The sequence below is a fragment of the Salvelinus namaycush genome, chromosome 10 (genome assembly GCF_016432855.1).
Source record: "Salvelinus namaycush isolate Seneca chromosome 10, SaNama_1.0, whole genome shotgun sequence".
Taxonomy (NCBI): Eukaryota; Metazoa; Chordata; class Actinopteri; order Salmoniformes; family Salmonidae; genus Salvelinus; species Salvelinus namaycush.
Window position 1 is genome coordinate 28,642,515 of NC_052316.1, and position 19,845 is coordinate 28,662,359.

The 19,845-nt window shown below is 42.5% G+C and overlaps 1 protein-coding gene across 1 annotated transcript in view; it reads right to left on the reverse strand.

Moving 5' to 3' along the window:
- Positions 1 to 7,499, reverse strand: part of LOC120054289 (capping protein, Arp2/3 and myosin-I linker protein 3-like) — a 29,740-nt gene extending 22,241 nt beyond the window's left edge. Inside the window, exons 1-17 of the mRNA XM_039001706.1 lie at positions 7,422 to 7,499; positions 6,962 to 7,083; positions 6,739 to 6,833; positions 5,375 to 5,445; positions 5,177 to 5,250; positions 4,940 to 5,015; positions 4,751 to 4,839; positions 4,514 to 4,608; positions 4,331 to 4,417; positions 3,587 to 3,696; positions 3,376 to 3,453; positions 3,133 to 3,209; positions 2,496 to 2,600; positions 2,228 to 2,297; positions 1,873 to 1,954; positions 1,635 to 1,731; positions 1,417 to 1,471 (exon numbers count right to left, since the gene is read on the reverse strand). Of these exons, the coding sequence (XP_038857634.1) occupies positions 1,417 to 1,471; positions 1,635 to 1,731; positions 1,873 to 1,954; positions 2,228 to 2,297; positions 2,496 to 2,600; positions 3,133 to 3,209; positions 3,376 to 3,453; positions 3,587 to 3,696; positions 4,331 to 4,417; positions 4,514 to 4,608; positions 4,751 to 4,839; positions 4,940 to 5,015; positions 5,177 to 5,250; positions 5,375 to 5,445; positions 6,739 to 6,833; positions 6,962 to 7,083; positions 7,422 to 7,499 (1,461 nt within the window). The remainder of the gene's footprint in view (positions 1 to 1,416; positions 1,472 to 1,634; positions 1,732 to 1,872; positions 1,955 to 2,227; positions 2,298 to 2,495; positions 2,601 to 3,132; positions 3,210 to 3,375; positions 3,454 to 3,586; positions 3,697 to 4,330; positions 4,418 to 4,513; positions 4,609 to 4,750; positions 4,840 to 4,939; positions 5,016 to 5,176; positions 5,251 to 5,374; positions 5,446 to 6,738; positions 6,834 to 6,961; positions 7,084 to 7,421) is intronic.
- Between the last annotated feature and the right edge of the window lie 12,346 nt (positions 7,500 to 19,845).

Here is a 19,845-nt window from a genome sequence, read left to right on the forward strand (position 1 = left end):
TCCACAGTTGACAGTGCATGTCAGAGCAAAAACCAAGCCATGAGGTCGAAGGAATTGTCCATAGAGCTCCGAGACAGGATTACGTCAAACACATAATCTGGGAAGAGTATAAAAAAAATGTCTGCAGCATTGAAGGTCCCCAAGAACACAGTGGCCTCCATCATTCTTAAATGGAAGAAGTTTGGAACCACCAAGACTCTTCATAGAGCTCGCCGCCCGGCCAAACTGAGCAATCGGGGGAGAAGGGCCTTGGTCAGGGAGGTAACTAAGAACACGGTGGTCACTCTGACAGAGCTCCAGAGTTCCTCTGTGGAGATGGGAGAACCTTCCAGAAGGACAACCATCATTGCAGCACTCCACCAATCAGGCCATTATGGTATAGAGAGGCCAGACAGAAGCCACTCCTCAGTAAAAGGCACATGACAGTCCGCTTGGAGTTTGCCAAAAGGCACCTAAAGACTCTCAGACCATGAGAAACAAGATTCTCTGGTCTGATGAAACCAAGATTGAACTCTTTGGCCTGAATGCCAAGCGTCACGTCTGGAGGTAACCTGGCACCATCCCTACAGTGAAGCATGGTGGTGGCAGCATCATGCTGTGGGGCTGTTTTTAGGCGGCAGGGACTGGGAGACTAGTCATGATCGAGGCAAAGATGAACAGAGCAAAGTACAGAGAGATCCTTGATGAAAATCTGCTCCAGAGCGCTCAGGACCTCGGAAGGTGAAACTTCGCCAGAGTCTAACAGGTCAGCGACCCTAAGCACACAGTCAAGACAAAGCAGGAGTGGCTTCGGGACAAGTCTCTGAATGTTCTTGAGTGGCCCAGCCAGACCCCGGACTTGAACCCGATCCAACAGCTCTGAAGAGACCTGAAAATAGCTCTGACGCTCCCCATCCAACCTGACAGAGCTTGAGACGATCTACAGAGAAGAATGGGAGAACTCAGGTGTGCTAAGCTTGTAGCTTCATACCCAAGAAGCCTCACGGCTGTAATCGCTGCCAAAGATGCTTCAACAGAGTACTGAGTAAAGGGTCTGAATACTTAAGTAAATGTGATATTTCTCCCTCCCCCCCAAAAATAAAATAACTTAGAAAAATAATTCTAAAAAACTGTTTTGCTTTGTCATTATGGGGTAATGTGTGTAGATTGATGAGGAATAATAAAAAAATGTTTAGACTAAGGATGTATCCTAACCAAAGGTGGAAAAAGTCAAAGGGTCTGAATACAAGGTACTCGAAGGGAAACACTATACTGTAGAAAATAAAGAGTGTGTACGTATGAGAGAATACCATGTACAATACAGTCTGTGTGTGTGGAGAATATCAGTATTTCACAATGTGTTTCCGTACAATCAGTGAATATTCAATTGTGTGTAATGTGTGAATGATGTGTGAATTGTGACGCATTCTCACTCACACACTCCTCCTCCTGTATGAGTTGGACCAGCTTGTGTAGGATTTCATCCAGCACCCTGTACATAGATCCATGGGGAGAGAGTCAGTTCAGGCTACACTCAGCAGGAGCTCTGGCACTAGTCATTTCCTGCTGCTATCGTAATCATCCTAGTCTGCCTGAGGAAAATCAAGCTCTGATGCAAACTGACACACACACAGAGTGCCTCTGTAGTACTGTACCTGCTCTTGATGTTGAAGTTCTTGCCCAGATACAGGTGCTTTAGGGAGGTGTGTCTGGAGAGAGCTGGTAGAACTGAGAGAAGGTCTGCATCCAGCCCTGTAAACACAACTACATCAAGCACACACCATCCCCTCATACAAAACAAGCTCAAACAGACAACCCCCTCACACAAAACTAGCTTGAGTGGTGCAGAGTATCACACTGTGCCATAGTGGTGCAGTCTGTCATTCTGCTCACCGTTGTCCGAGATGTCCAGAGTGGCGATGGAGGAGAGCCTAGGGAACAGCTCCTGGATCACAGAAGCTCCTGCAGATTTCAGCTGAGACCAGACCAGACCAGACCAGACCAGACCAGACCAGACCAGACCAGACCAGACCAGACCAGACAGACAGACAGGACAGAGAGCATGTGTGAGAGGAGGAGGACATTCAAAGCACAATAACAGGAGACCTTGACATAGTTTTCATCTATAGCTACTGCTCAGTAAGTCCTTATTGGAAACATAAGCAATGAATGCCAGAGAGATAGACATGGTCAATTATATAAAGGCCAGCAGGAATTGAATGTTGTGTACAGAGTGACAGACTTGTACCTCACAGCCACTAATGTCCAGGTGTAGGTCATTGATGTGAGGGTTTGTGGTCAGACCGATGAAGAGAGACCTAAAGAAAGAGAGAGGGACAAATAAACATAAGGGGAAAAGGTGTTTACAACAAAGACCTTTTAGCTTCTTTCTCTTTCTGGATATTCACACCCTTTAACGTAGTGTCATTTGTCATGGTGACCAGCTAGCCAGGCCCCAGTCACTCCAGTGAGATGCAGGTGTGAGAGAGAGACCAGGGGAGAATAGGGGAACTGACCTCAGGGCCTCAGGGGGCAGCTTCATAGAGGCCAGGCTGACATGGGTGAGACTGAAGGCCGAGCTGAAGAACTGACGGAACAACGGCAGGGTCTCCTTCACTTTCCTGGGAGAGGAGCGAGGTCAGAGGGAGATGAATGAGAGAGGAGAGGAAGAAGTAGAGATGGAGTGGGAGGGAAAAGCGATAGAAGGTGAGTGGTAAATTGTTGATAGTCTGGGTAAATAAGAGACTGGTATGAAGTGGAGAGCGTATTCAGATGGAATGAGACAGAGACAATGGAGCTGGTCAAAGAGGAGGGAGCAAGTGGGGTCAGATGATAAATAGCTCTGCTTCATATTCATGAGTCTTATCTATGCAGACAGCTCTAGGAGTTTAAAACCACAGACACAACTACAGAAAGGAACACAATGTTCCAGTGATTCCCACAAAGCATATTTTTGATTTCACATTGAAGAGAACGACAGAGATAAGACAGATAAGAGTGAAAAGTAAAAGAGAGCGAAAGATCAAGCCTGAGGATTTTAAGAAAAAAAAGATCCCTTGCTAAAAATTAGCCTTCCATCCTCACGCCGAGCCTCAAAGCGTTTTTCTGCCACATCACACCAAAGAAATAGTTCATCTCAAGGATGTGACTAACCTGTGGGAGAAGGTATTTTTGGAGAGATTCAAGTAGGAGAGATCGGCACAACAACCCCTCAGCAGAGCCCCAAATAGCTACGTGAGAGAAGCGAGAGTTGTGTTGTGCAGTTTAGTGGGAGAGATAAAAAGACAGCGGTTGGGGATTATAGAGGAAGAAAAAGACAGAAGTTGCAGATAAACTCTTTAAAATGCTTAATTCTATAAGTGTGCAATCAAATTCTCAGAGACACTAGATTCTCACCGAGTCAACAGAACAGTCAGTGCCAGACAGGTCCAAATGGACCAGACAATTAGGCTGGGACAGGAACAGGCACAGATTCTAAAGAAAGAGAGAGAAAATATGGTTAACTGAGAAACTGACTCATAAGGCATCAGCAGTGCATTTACTATACTGTTGGTTTGTTTACAGAGTATGAGTGTATGTATAAGTGTATGTGTGTGTGTTTTCTAACCGAGGCATCCTCCCCAGACAGGAACCCAGGGTTCTTGCTCAGGTCCAGGTGTAGCAGAGAGTTAGAATACTCATCACTGGAGCACAGAGCCTGAGACAGAGACACCACACCTGAAACACACAGAGAGAGGGAGGGGGAAGCCATGAGAGATGCATTCAGCTAGCTAATGCAAATGTACACAGTTTACACAACAAAAAAATCCAGTTTCAGAATATTTTTAGTCATGTGATTCTCATCCGTACCTGTGTGAAGTATAATTCTTAATTCAATATTCAGTATTCCAATTCAAAATATTTAAAAAGTGGGGGAGTAACACAGAGCATTCTACCTGAAGGATGGTTACCGTGGGGGCATATCATGACTCTTGAAGCTTTGTAGAGTAGACAAAACATTACGTTAACACACAGAGATGTTGGTGGGGGAATTACAGGAGGTACAGAGGTTTATATCACCTCAACTAGAAAAGTAGCATGCATGCATAGCTTAGTGGCATGTTCCATCAGCTATTGCTGCTTCGTCAAACCCAAACACAGTTGGAGGTGTTCATTAACTGATTCTCCAGCTGACTGTCCCTGCTTGCTGAATTACTGCCTTGTATTAACGTCAGGGGACACTGAGATGTAGAGGAGGATGCTTATGCAACATGGAGTAGGACAGGGGGGTGGGGCCTTCTCTCCGGGTGTGGAAAGTAGAGAGATGGAGAGATTGAGCGATGGAAGGATGGAGAGGTGAAGCAGTCTAAACCTTTGGAGTTGATGAAGGTCTTGGAGAGGTTGAGGAGACGCAGTCCTTTGCTGAGGCGACACACTTGCTGGATGAGGTTAGCCACACCTACACCAGAGGAGGAGAGATGTCACTAAAACAAACATAATGTGGAAGTCAAACTAGTGTGGAAGTCAAACAGGAAGTTAGGCATCTGCTTGGTACCTTGGTTGTCCAGTGTGTTGTGGGCCAGATTCAGAGAGTGGATGACAGAAGCAGGATTCTCTGAGAGCGCAACTGACAGCTTCTGAGGAAAGTCACTGCAACATACACAATATACAGTACACACATTTGGACATAGACACAATGACACACACAAACACTTTTTAGTTTAAGGTTCTAACACAATTCTTATTATTTTTTTAAGTATGGGTGAGAAGTGTAAAGCAAGGGAAAACTCACGATTTGAGCCCAGCATTCTCCAGAGTGATTTCTTCCAGACTGGAGGACTTACTGAGGGTGTGCAGAACCTGCTCAGTGACCTCTGACCCCTGAAATTAGAAATGATCTAATTTCATTGCACGCATAATAACTTGAATAATATCAATTACCATTTAAAGCACAAGGAGAGACAGACAGAAGGATACTTACTATGCGTATGTCCTTACAGTATAGTTTGGTGAACCAGGTATTGTACGCCATTGATGCCACAATAACTGCCAAGTCCCTGTCATAAACACACAACAATTACTGCACTGAAACAGGTACATTTCATAATACCCTTAATATATATTTAGCAACTGGATTTATTAAGGCTGCAGCAGCATCAACTTGATAGAGTTATGCCCTCTTTCTTTCTGTCTTTCTTTCCCTCTCCTCTTCTCTCACCTGCTTTCCAGGTGGCTGAAGTCCACTAGATTAAACTCCCTGTTGTCTTGGGAGTGATAGATAGTGTCCACATCCTAGGAACAAGATTACCCATGAGTCCACTTGCTATAGTATATGGCCCCCTCAATTGAAAGTACAGTGTTGTATATACCTCTCCTGTGCACTCACACACAACCGGCCCACTCCCATTGCGCTTACCCACTGCACTTCCTCCTTGCAGCTGATTCCATTATAGTCACACAGGGCAGCGTAGGTCTCCGAAAACCCTCCTGAGACAGACAGTGAGGAAGAAAAATAGCGGATGGTGAGTGTTTAAATAGCACTTGGTTATTTCAGAGAGGGAAAGAGGGAAAAGAAAGAAGGGAAGAGAGAGACAACAAGCAGTGCAATTACTCTACAATGTCTGTGTAAAAATATAGTTGTGAACCCAGCTATCTTAAGATGAATCTACTAACTGTGCGTTGCTCTGGATAAGAGTGTCTGCTAAATGACTAAAATGTCAACTGTAAATGTGCTATACACTGTATGTAGTGCAGTGGGTTTCTCTATCCATTTGTCTCTTAATCAAATTACTCAACAATTTCCTATGACTGTCTATCATCTTCCTGAATCTGTCTCATATGCAGAGGTACGTGAAGAGACCTTTCAAGGGGCATGTGCTCAAAATGGCCGCACCCCTTCACAATTCATATCTCCAAATGTATAACATTGTTGACCATGGACCTATTTATTTCTGCAACAACACACTCAGTCATCATCACACATAAGCAAGCTAAATACAGTGCCTCGTGATTGACATCTGGAAAAGAGGGTGGGCTTACAGCTGATCATTTAGCTAGCTCGATTTATTTGACTGACTGTGATTTATCTTCAATGCTCGAATCAAATAATAAGTTCATAATATAATATTAATAATCGCCTAACTCATAATGTACGGCTAGCTAGCGGCTTGTGTGGATATTTTTGTATATGATGGTTAGCTAGAGTCTAGACTACCTGCGTTGCTGCTGCCCTGACACACGTGCATAACCTGACTGAAGGAGGGATGGAGTTCAGTCAGAGGGCGATGATGCAGTCGCTCCTGTCTTTCTGCCTCTCTCTGCTGAGCGTATCAGCCAACCAGACTGAATAGTGATGATGATGTAGGCTGAATCAAGTGTTAATCAAATGTTATGCTACAGTGGCAGTACTGTTGATATTTAAAAAAGGTAGCTAGCCACACACACACGAACACACACATGACCAGTGACCGCATCTCTCAAGCCATGCATGTTCGGATACCAGGTGCGCACAATCTCCGTACAGGGCAGACTGGGAAACAGGCACAACCAGGCGCACGCGATGACTGCCGAACAACAATGACAAAATATTTATTCGAAAATTATAATTTTGGGGGAAATTATACCACCACCCAAAAGGGCACTTTGGAGACTGGAAAGGCAAAGGGGCATGTGCTCTGCACAGGTAGAGCCCTATCTGTGCACATGCCTGCTTATGCTGTGTGTCTGTCTGTCTGTCTGTCTGTCTTTGTATGCCTGCCTTCCTGCCTGTGAGTCTCTTACCACAGGCCCTCTGGGTTTCCATAGACGTCTCTGAGCTGGGGGAGTACTTCCTGCTTCCCTCAGAAAGTTCACTGTCTGAATGACAGATGGAGGGACTGAAAGAGAGAGAGAGGACAAAAGGAGGTTTAAGTTAGAAGGGACAAATTAGCTAACATTACTTATTTGTCTGGGTTTCAACACTGTCTGGTAAAGGAGTCTGTGCTGTCTGAGAATGGACACTTACGCAAACACAGAGTTGTTAAATATTCTGGACAGGGCAAAGTTAACATGGCTGACCACATGACTGAGGTGGTCACGTGACTGTAGCCACAAGGAATAAGTGGACTTGTCCGTGTCTATGACGACCTGCACAGAAACAGCATAGTTTCAATGACTGTTGAGTGATACAGGCACCACAGTGATTTTGATGGCATAGTGCTGAAGTTTGAAATGGATAACTGACAGTTAACTGCAGGAAATATATGGTTACAGTAGCTCTACTTACAGGAATGAAGATCCTCATATCTCCATTATGCCAAATAATGAGATTAACTGATTTCAAATAATTACTCAGATGTTGAGATGATTGACACTCCACAATAAATTTGTTTAGACAACTAATCAGTTGTAATGAAGAGGCCACAGGGACAATGCACTAACATGGCCATTCAAAACCTCAGTTCACCTGGCATTATGTTACTCACCTGATGCTCTGGGTGACTGTTCATGGCTCGGATCTCCAAGAAGTTAAATGTCACCTCTATCTGCAATGAACGCCACATTTTGCACCTATTTGTTAACATGCTGATAATTATGTGCATGGTATGTGGTAAATACTGTACATACGGATCATGTGCACTACCTTTGTTGGAACCTTGGCAACCAGGAGATAGAGTCTCCATGTTGTGAGAACCTGAGACAGCCAGAGAAACAGGAACAAATTAAATCCATCCTGAGCAAAAGTTCACTGCACACTCAAGACTCGCTAAGGGCATCAGATTCTCTGATGGGTTGCCATGGTAATGCCGAGTGAAATGTGGAGTCCTCTCTGTATTCATCTATTGATCTGGGTAGGAATATTTTTTCCATAACATCATGCTATGGATGGGCTGCGCTGTACCCTGGGGAGGATTGCATTCGCAGGCTGTGCATTAAGATGCTCTATAGAAATTATTACAACAATAATAGTTACATAGGGAAGTCATTCAAATAAATCACACATACGCACACACCCACACACAGATGTACTGTAAACGTACGCTCACACATTAAATCCCCTTGAGCTACAAACACAATCTCTATGCCCTAGTCTCATGCTCCTTCTGTCCATATTTTTGGGGAGAATGAAGAATCTTTAGTAAATATTGTTCAAGCACAGTGTAACATTTTCATCAGATAAACAAACATATTTATCAGATGTTCTCTCCCTTCCTCTCTCAGACTCTCGTCCTTCACTCCTGATCATTTCCCCCTTCCTCTCTGATGCCCCTTTAAAACAGCTCTCTGAGAAGTAGCTGAGGAGGGATGGAGGAACATTTTCTCCTCTGCATTTCTCTTTGTGGCTATCACTCTCATTTGTTCTCTCCCCAGTAACACTAGTACACAGTATGCCCTCTTACTGAAAAGCTGTAATTAAATGATGGCTCCCCCTCTCTGTTGCATTTTGAGAGAGAGGTGCTTGACTCTACCCATCAGAGTCAAACACTTGCCGGCAGCCACAACACACACACACCCCCCACAACATCAAACCCCCCCACACACACACAACATCAAACCCCCACAACATCAAACCCCCCACAACACCCACACACACAACATCAAACCCCCCACAACGAGGGGTGTGTCTGATGTTAGAGAGAGAAATAGAGAAAAAGAGAGCAAGAGTCTCCTGCATTTCCAACAAGTCACTTCAAAGACACTGTGTCTGAAGGAGTTGATTAAAATGTGCAGATAGTATCACATTAACGTGATGAGTTGGGGGGAGGTATCCTGGGTAGGGGGTGGAGACAGTGTGTGCGTACTGTACCATATGAGTTTATACAAGTAAATCATGCTGGAGAGAAGGGTGGGGAGACAGTCCCCCCAAGACAGAAGGGTGGGGAGACAGTTCCCCCAGGAGAGAAGGGTGGGGAGACAGTTCCCCCAGGAGAGAAGGGTGGGGAGACAGTTCCCCCAGGAGAGAAGGGTGGGGAGACAGTTCCCCCAGGAGAGAAGGGTGGGGAGACAGTTCCCCCAGGAGAGAAGGGTGGGGAGACAGTTCCCCCAGGAGAGAAGGGTGGGGAGACAGTTCCCCCAGGACAGTCCTCATCAAAGTCTTCCAGATCAAAGGGACATACCACACTTATCGTGGAATATCATTATGCATGTGTCTGTTTTTGGAGCAGAGATGCCTGTCTTTTCTTATTAGACTGATAAGGGGGAGAGGCGACTGTTATACACAAACAAGTACTGGAAGTATCCTGGTTAAATAATTCACAATCAAGGAAACCAAAGCCTCATTTACAGTACATTGACCATGACATGAAATAAAAACAATGGCTCTAGCCCCATCCTGAACCTGCTATAAAATATTAACCCTAGCCCAAGCCTAATAGCAAGCAAGCATTTCACACTTCCCGTTCCCTTGACACCTTAAATCCTAACCCTCTCCTCAGCCTCAGCCCCACAGAGACTACAATTACAGACAGTTCAGAGTAAAAAAAAAAAAGGAACAGTTTAGCAGAGAGAGATTGGACAGCGGGGACTGAAGAGATAACATAGTCCCGACAGATAGACAGACATACCAAAGACACTGAATTGCAAAGGGTACATGCAAAACTCTTCCAACTCGCACCATAATGAATCATTAAGCAGTCATCAAGGGAATGACTCTCTGCCAAGGCCTGCCTGCCCTGCTGGGGGATCAGCCCATTGCCTCATCAGGGAGTTAAGGGGAAGGCTTGTGGTAGTTTTTGGGGAGCACAAAAACATGAAAACATTTCAATGCAGTTTTATGTGGAGTTGCTACACTCATAGAAAAAAGGGTTCCAAAGGGGTTCTGCGGCAGTCCCCATAGGAGAAACCCTTTTGGGTTCCACCTGGAACCAAAAGCTTTTTTTCAAAGGATTCTACTATGGGGACATCCGCAGAACCCTTTTAGGTTCTAGATAGCACCTTTCTTTCTAAAAGTGTTGAGCAGCTTTTGTTATTTGGTCGGTCTGTTTCTTATACTTCTCCCTATTTGCTGTACTCACACAGGTTGTGATCTATACTAAAAGAGCTCACTGGCCCAGATTTAGTCCTGTGAGCTGGCAAGGCTGCAGCTCCACAAATGGAGATTTCACATCTTTGCCCCACATACTCTGATGAAAGCACCCAGAATCAAAGGCAGTGGTCCACCCGCGCCCGGCATTGCCTCCACCGCCAGTGTCTCAGAGAGACAGAGCCTCCCCAAGCTGCTGCTATTACAGACCTCTCTGTCCTACATTGTTCCAATACAGAGCCCAGGCACAGCCAGGGATGGGGAAGCAGAAACCTATCAACTTAATATATTCATGGCATGTGGCCAGTCTGGCCATAGCTTGCGCTCAGTATGTAATTGACCATAGCAATTAATTGCACTTCAATACTGCCTATGTTGCATCATGTCTCTCATAGACCACCCATCAGGTTTCCATCCAATGTGTTATGTAGTATCCATCCACTGTATCAGACTTGTTTTTTGGCGTAGTGAGGGGTGGAATAGTACTGTGTGTGGATGGTCTGGAGAGCTCTTCTATATCAAAAGCTCAACAATCATCTGTGGGAATACCACCCACTCAGTCAGCATATCAATACAGCAACTGCTGTTTTTACCAGTGTAACTTATTCAGACACTACTCACCAGTATCCTATCCTCTGATTTGCCATTTTTGGTTTCAAGCTTAATGCCACGTATAAACTTGGTTGAGGACTTGTCAATAATCTTCCTGATACTCTCTGTAAATAGAAAAACATCCAAGGTCAGATACACACGAATGCACACAGCAAACATTTCACACAAATCAACCAAGTATACAGCACATCAGAAAAGTGAGAGAGACAAGCTTGACCTTCAAGTGGACAGCCCTTTCGCCAACCGACTGAAGGCGGACCAACCTTTTCATTTAAAACTGACATACTGGAATTTTATAAACAGGGAGATAATCAGAGGCTGCACAGAAACACAGTCACTGTCTATTTTGTAGAATATGACCCTGCTTCTGGTATCTTAAACTATGCTATTGATTGAGAAAACCCTTGAGTCTCCAAAACGAATTGTATTTTTCATTAAAACGTGAAAGACAGCAATATTTTCAATGGCATGCACACAAAAATTTTCCCGTAAAACGAGGATATGTGAGAGAGGACAGAATGAAGCCATAAAATAGATTTAAAAATACATTTTAATAGAATATGGAAACCAGAGATGAAATACAGTACTTGGTGAGAGTGGATGGAGACAAAACACTTCCTGTATTTTCTCTCCAGTTTTTCTATTTCTTGTTGTATTTTTTCCATTATCACCTGTTAATTGCCTTGTATTATGCAAACAAAAATAGCTTTTGTAATTTCATTATCTAATCATGCAAATAAACCAACAAACATCTTATTATTAATTGTGTGTTTCAAAGGCGAAAACCTGCAATCTCATTCATTCTGTTATTAATGAGATTCAAAATACAATGCCAGACAATTTATTCCCACACAAACTCCAACCTTATGTGAACAATATGACTACTACCAACACCACATGGCTCCTCTCTGCTCCAGTGTGTCACATATAATCCCAGTCAGATGTGTGACCCCCCCCCCCCACTCCTGCAGATAACCTGGCTGGGCCTGAGGACATCCCTTCACAGACAGACAGGCACACTGACAGAGAGGCACCATCAGAGAGACAGGGGCAAGACCAGAGAGGAGGACAGGAGGAGAGAGTGACATGGTGAAAGGTATTAGATTATGGATAACAAACCAAGGCACTGAATATACTGTACTTCACCTGTGACTAATGCACTGTCAAATGAAAGAATGCTGCTGATTCTTCTGACAGGATAGTTAGAGTAATGTTCTGATTATTAAGATGATGACCTGAACATCATGATGACTGTTTAAACAGAGGTGGTATTTTGTCTCCATACAGATGATGACCTGAACATCATGATGACTGTTTAAACAGAGGTGGTATTTTGTCTCCATACAGATGATGACCTAAACATCATGATGACTGTTTAAACAGAGGTGGTATTTTGTCTCCATACAGATGATGACCTGAACATCATGATGACTGTTTAAACAGAGGTGGTATTTTGTCTCCATACAGATGATGACCTGAACATCATGATGACTGTTTAAACAGAGGTGGTATTTTGTCTCCATACAGATGATGACCTGAACATCATGATGACTGTTTAAACAGAGGTGGTATTTTGTCTCCATACAGATGATGACCTTGTGCTGGCCAGGGCAGAAGGCCACCTGGGGTCTAATGCTCTGTAGCTGTCTAACTCTCTGAGGCAGATGGGGGTGGCTGGCTGGCAGATGGGTGGATTGCGAGGCAGGGATTCCACTGGAATAATTATCACAGTGTGGTTAATAGAGCCATTAGGAGTAATTAATTCAGAACCTCCCTGCTAATGTGAGCACGTGTGTGTGGTGTAGGTGAGTGAAAGTGTGATTAAGTCCTGATGGTGTAAGTTTGTGAGATGTAAGCTGGTGTCAATTCAATGGCAGCCTTGTCATCTGTATAGAACAGTGTTTCCCAACCCTGGTCCTTGAGTACCCCCAACAGTACACCTTTACGCTGTAGCCCTTGATAAACACACCTCGTTCAACTCATTGTTGGCTTGATGATTAGTTGAATCAGGTGTGCTTGTCCAGGGTTACAATACAAATGTGTACTGTTGGGGGTACTTGAGGAGCATGGTTGGGATACACTGGTATAAAATCATACTCTGAAAGAGCAGTGTAGGTTAGTGGCCATGTCTGTCTCATTCAATAAAGGAAAGGAAAGCAAAGAATACATACAAATTGTTGCCAAGAAAATGCATACTGCTCCCCCTCTATCTTTCACACACAAACTGCAGATAAAAAAGAGCAAGCTTACTGCCAACACGCTGAGACGGTAACAATTCCTATTCTTAAAAGCTGGCATGAATTTATGAATGCAGATAGCATTATGAGTGAGTAAATCCATGCGTGATGCACACACGATGATTTTCACAACGCCTCTTTTCCTATGGGCTAGAGATTTGACATGATCAGTCGGCTGGGCTTTTATCCTGAGTCCTGAGGAAGCAGGATGTCTTTGCTTTACACAACTTTCTAACTTTGTGATCAAATTAATGCAATGCGCGTGTAGCTTAAAATACAAAAAAAATTCACAACACTTGTTGGCAGATATGAAAGCAGTATTTTTCATAAACCTCCAAAGCCTCTGTCCAGTCGCAGACCACCACATACACGGCAATGGTCAAAGACAGAATCGGTGCATCATACATATGATAATAATGGTGATAGGAATGGTGATTCCTACCTGTAATATCCCTGCTCACACTGACAAAACAAGAGGCAGTTATCTCTTTAGAAGCCATGTCTCTTCATGTATCACCGCCCCTTTCTCTTTTTCAATAGTGACCGGAACGGATTGCTTGTCTCGCAAGCATTCCACCAAGCATCCGACTGCTCCACCAGGGCATACGACTGCTGCTACCAACCCGCACTGTGAGAAGTAGTATAACGTGAGAGAGCGCTTGGCGGTGGAAGAAGGGAAGGTGGAGGGAGATCATTGAAATAATAGGAGACAGTGGGCTAGCATATTTGGTGGACTCAGATATTACTGGAAGCAACCGTGAAACTAATACTATTTGTCAATTGAATTGATCAATATATGATATTGGTCTAAATAGTGGCGACCCCCACACGTTTCAACACAATTCAAAGGCTATGGATGGAAAACTGGAGTGTGCAAAACATCACACTAGGTTACTTTTCTGTTTTCAGCCAGACTCGATGCGAGTCAATTGGACTGGCCTACAGTCTGAGGTAGCCTAGCGGTTAGAGAGGGTTGCCACTTCGAATCCCGGGCCTGACAGGAAAAATCTGTAGGTAATGAGCTGGCAACCAGAGGGTTGCTGGGTTCAAATCCTAGATGCTATTGCCTGCCGTTATGCACTTGAACAATGCACTTAACCCCCCACTACAACGTCAGATCTTCAACGTTATGTCCACTATAAAACAAATATTTTTTTAAAAATAGGCTGGGCAGTTGATCTACAGCTATTGATTTGGTCTCCCATCGAGGGTTTTAACCAAGCCTGCTTAGCTTTTATATTTGTCCCTTACTCAATGATTACTACCAATGTGCTATCTATCGTGAGAATGATTATTGAGCGATGTCTTAATAACGACATATATTCACTGTTGCTATCGAAGTCATTCCAAAGGGTAGGTTTAAGAGAGCAAATGAAATGATATGACTTATAAAGTACTGTTACATCAGTGATACTATTTAGGCCTATAAAGCATTTGCAAAGCAAGTCATCAGCAGCTAGTTTATATTTAACCCAGGATTCAACAAAAAAATGTACAATACATAGGCCTAGGGTTTCAAACTTGGGTTGATATAAAATATAATCTTCAAGTTAATCATTCATATTTTGGATTCAAGTCTCCATTTCAATTAAAAATCTAAGTTAAAGAATAGGACTAAATCCAATCAAACTTTATTTAAAGTGTATTTAAAGTTTGATTAGATTAAACTCCATTCTTTAACTTTGATTTTTGGTTGAGATGGACATGTGAATCCAACATATCAACTATTAATTTGTAGACAAATTTGGGTATTGAATTGTGTTTGGTTTTCAACACAACCAAATATCAACATTTGAAGCAGATGCAGATTAATTTTCTGCTTGGATAGTTTGATCCGTGCCACTGATTTAGTCTGGCTTTAATTCCAGTTTGTCTACAAATTAATACATTTGCCAGCAGCATACCACCCTGCATCCCACTGATGGCTTGCTTCTGAAGCTAAGCAGGGTTGGTCCTGGATGGGAGACCAGATGCTGCTGGAAGTGGTGTTAGGGGGCCAGTAGGAGGCACCCTTTCCTCTGGTCTAAAAAATAAATATCCCAATGTTCCAGGGCAGTGATTGGGGACTTTGCCCTGTGTAGGGTGCAGTCTTTCGGATGGGATGTTAAACGGGTGTCCTAACTCTCTGTGTTCACTAAAGATCCAATGGCACTTATCTTAAGAGTAGAGGTGTTAACCCTGGTGTCCTGGCTAAATTCCCAATCTGGCCCTTATACAATCACAGTCACCTAATCATCCCCAGCTTACAATTGGCTCATTCATCCCCCCTCCTCTCCCCTGTAACTATTCCCCAGGTTGTTGCTGTAACTGAGAATGTGTTCTCAGTCAACTTACCTGGTTAAATAAAAAATATGTTGGATTCAATTCTCCATCTCAACCAAAAATATATGTTTGGTATTATTATTTCTTAGGGTCAACACTGACTTGTACCAATTACAGTGTCTTATGAAATGTTGATTGTTAGGTGAAATGTATATATTGTTTGTTGTGATTCTGTTGCGATCTAAAAACCAATTAATAAAAACTATTTAAAAAATGTTTTTGTTAAAGAATAGGACTAAAACAAATCAAACTTTACACTTTAAATAAAGTTTGATTTGATTTAGTCCTCTTCTTTAACTTTCATTCTTGGGTGAGATGGAGATGTGAATCCAACATACAGTTGAAGTCGGAAGTTTACATACACTTAGGTTGGAGTCATTAAAACTCGTTTTTCAACCAGTAGAAAGAGGAGGAAGGGAAGCGCTACTAAGGGACACAATAGTACATTTTGGTAGACAGAAGGTGCTCTTTGGTAAAAGGGGTAAATTGGTCATCAAAAAGAAAGGAGGACCAAGGCACTCTTCATATAATTAATTAAAATACCTTTATTTGTATGGCATGTTCAATAGAAACAGTTTTTTTTTAAACGACGCATTTCGGCTGCATGGCCTTCGTCAGGGAGTACAAAGCAATAATACAATGTCCTCTTTTGAAATGCTTTTCCAATTAGCCCTAATTAGAAGAGGGAGTGGTTACAAAATTGTTTGGACACACCTAGTAAGCAATACTATACACATTAAAAAGTTAAATACTGTAGCTATGTTATCAAAAAATTCAACTCCAAGCTATAAGTATCAGAACACTTAGAAAGGTAGTTCTAACCTTAAATATGACTGGGAGAAGTGTCAAGAATAAGAGAGCAATATATTCCATAGTACACTAGAACACAGCAAACATGAACAACAACAGTCTAAACATAGCTGAGGGCAATTGAGCAAAATGTCCACTAGATGACAGCAAATGGACCTATCACGACCCTACAGGAAGGGTGAGAAATCCATATCTTCATTTAAACCAGGGAACTTAGTGGCCTGTAGTTTGTAAATGCATATCTTCATTTAAACCAGGGTACTTAGTGGCCTGTAGTTTGTAAATGCATATCTTCATTTAAACCAGGGTACTTAGTGGCCTGTAGTTTGTAAATCAATATCTTCATTTAAACCAGGGTACTTAGTGGCCTGTAGTTTGTAAATGCATATCTTCATTTAAACCAGGGTACTTAGTGGCCTGTAGTTTGTAAATGCATATCTTCATTTAAACCAGGGTACTTAGTGGCCTGTAGTTTGTAAATCCATATCTTCATTTAAACCAAGGTACTTAGTGGCCTGTAGTTTGTAAATCCATATCTTCATTTAAACCAGGGTACTTAGTGGCCTGTAGTTTGTAAATCCATATCTTCATTTAAACCAAGGTACTTAGTAGCCTGTAGTTTGTAAATCACTAAACTTTCCCTATGGTTTAACTGTTTAAGACGGTCCCCTTTTCTAATTGAGGCCGGGACATGATCAATACCCATAGCTTGTAGGGAGGCAGGGTTGCCATGGTGTAAGGACTTGTAGTGCCTTGCCATGGGGTAGTCTTCATTGCCTACCCGTATGGTGTACTTGTGTTCCTCTAAGCGGTCTTGAAGGCGTCTCGTTGTCCGTCCAATGTAGAACACCTTGCACTGTGGACACTTCAATCTATAGATGACATGAGTGGTTTTGCAGTTAATTAAATGCTTGACGTAATACTCCATTTTAGAAGCTGTGTCAACAAAATACTTTTTCTGTGCAATATTTCTGCAGTGGTTGCACTGGTTACATTTAAAAGAGCCCTTGGGTTTGTGGTCAAGCCAAGTTTTTTGAGAGTCACCAGGAAGATAGCTGTGGACTAATTTGTCATTTAGGGTAGGACATCTCTTAAAGCTTATGACTGGTGGCTCAGGGAAGACATGGCGTAGTAGCGTATCACTTTAGATGTTTCCCCAATTATTTTTAATGATTCTTTGAATGTTCTCTGCTTCAGTGCTGTATTTTGATACAAAATACACTCTCTCTGATGTATCACAAGGAACTCCCCTTCGCAACAAGTTCTCTCTGTCAAGTATTCCAGCCCTTATACCTGCATCTTTCAGGACCTGAACGCTGAAGTCAGAAGTTTACATACACTTAGGTTGGAGTCATTAAAACTCGTTTTTCAACCACTCCACAAATTTCTTGTTAACAAACTATAGTTTTGGCGAGTCGGTTAGGACATCTACTTTGTGCATGACACAAGTAATTTTTCCAACAATTGTTTACATACAGATTATTTCACTTATAATTCACTGTATCACAATTCCATTGGGTTTACATACACTAAGTTGACTGCGCCTTTAAACAGCTTGGAAAATTCCAGAAAAATATGTCATGGCTTTAGAAGCTTCTGATAGGCTAATTGACATAATTTGAGTCAATTGTAAGTGTACCTTTGGATGTATTTCAAGGCCTACCTTCAAACTCAGTGCCTCTTTGCTTGACATCATGGGAAAATCAAAATAAATCAGCCAAGACCTCAAAAATGAAATTGTAGACCTCCACAAGTCTGGTTCATCCTTGGGAGCAATTTCCAAACGCCTGAATGTACCACGTTCATCTGTACAAACAATAGCACGCAAGTATAAACATCATGGGACCACGCAGCCGTCATACCCCTCAGGAAGGAGACGCGTTCTGTCTCCTAGAGATGAACGTACTTTGGTGCGAAAAGTGCAAATCAATCCCAGAACAACAGCAAAGGACCTTGTGAAGATGCTGGAGGAAACCGGTACAAAAGTATCTATATCCACAGTAAAACGAGTCCTATATCGACATAACCTGAAAGGCCGCTCAGCAAGGAAGAAGCCACTGCTCCAAAACCGCCATAAAAAAGCCAGACTGGTTTGCAACTGCACATGGGGACAAAGATCATACTTTTTGGAGAAATGTCCCCCCCTGATGAAACAAAAATAGAACTCTTTGGCCATAATGACCATTGTTATGTTTGGAGGAAAAAGGGGGAGGCTTGCAAGCCGAAGAACATCATCCCAACCGTGAAGCACGGGGGTGGCAGCATCATGTTGTGGGGGTGCTATGGTGCAGGAGGGACTGGTGCACTTCACAAAATAGATGTCATCATGAGGAAGGAAAATTATGTGGATATATTTAAGCAACATCTCAAGACATCAGTCAGGAAGTTAAAGCTTGGTCGCAAATGGTTCTTCCAAATGGACAATGACCCCAAGCAAACTTCCATAGTTGTGGCAAAATAGCTTAAGGACAACAAAGTCAAGGTATTGGAGTGGCCATCACCAAGCCCTGACCTCAATCCTATAGAACATTTGTGGGCAGAACTGAAAAGGCGTGTGCGAGCAAGGAGGCCTACAAACCTGACTCAGTTACACCAGCTCTGTCAGGAGGAATGGGCCAAAATTCACCCAACTTATTGTGGGAAGCTTGTGGAAGGCTACCAGAAATGTTTGACCCAAGTTAAACATTTTAAAGGCAATGCTACCAAATACTAATTGAGTGTATGTAAACTTCTGACCCACTGGGAATGTGATGAAAGCTGAAATAAATCATTTTCTCTACTATTATTCTGACATTTCAGAATAACTGACATTTCCTAACTGACCTAAGACAGGGAATTTTTACTCTGATTAAATGTCAGGAATTGTGAAAAACTGACTTTAAATGTATTTGGCTAAGGTGTATGTAAACTTCCGACTTCAACTGTATACATTAATAATTTGTAGACAAACTGGAATTTGTCAACCAAACAATTGAATAATCGTTTTGTAATACAGTAAATAGCCTTAAGTTAAGGCTATCTTACAAACTAATGTAAGAGTATTTATTCAACCTTGTCAAAGTGGAAGAAAAATGTTATTTGTAAAAAAAAATGTATAAAAAATAAAACTAATTTATCTTGATTAGGTAAGTATTCAACCCCCTGGTTCAATACATGTTTGAATAACCTTTAGCAGCGATTACAGCTGTCCGTCTTTCTGGTTAAGTCTCTAAGAGCTTTCCTTTCCTGGATTGTGCAACATTTGCCTATAATTTTTTTCAAAATGATTCAAGCTCTTTCAAATTGGTTGTTGCCAAGTCAAAACTGTAACTCGGCCACTCCGGAACATTCACAGTCTTCTTGGTAAGCAACTCCAGTGTAGATTTGGCCTTGTGTTTATCCCTATTCCCTGTTTATTTTTTTGTTGTTGAAAATCTCCCCAGTTCTTAATGATTACAAGCATACCCATAACATGATGCAGCCACCACTATGCTTGAAAATATGGAGTGGTACTCAGGTAGCCTAGTGGTTAGAGCGTTAGGCCAGTAATCGAAAGGTATGCTAGATCGAATCCTCGAGCTGACATGGTAAAAATCTGTCGTTCTGCCCCTGAACAAGGCACTGTTCCTAGGCTGTCATTTTAAATAAGAATTTGTTCTTAAACTCTTGTGGCTGAAGGGGCAGTATTGAGTAGCTTGGATGAAAGGTGCACAGAGGTGCACAGAGGTGCCCAGAGTAAACGGCCTGCTCCTCAGTCATAGTTGCTAATATATGCATATTATTATTAGTATTGGATAGAAAACACTCTGAAGTTTCTAAAACTGTTTGAATTATGTCTGTGAGTATAACAGAACTAGATGTCAACAGTCTGTAGAACTTTGTCTGATGACTCTACTGTGAAGGGGGGCCGAAGGAGACAGGAATGAG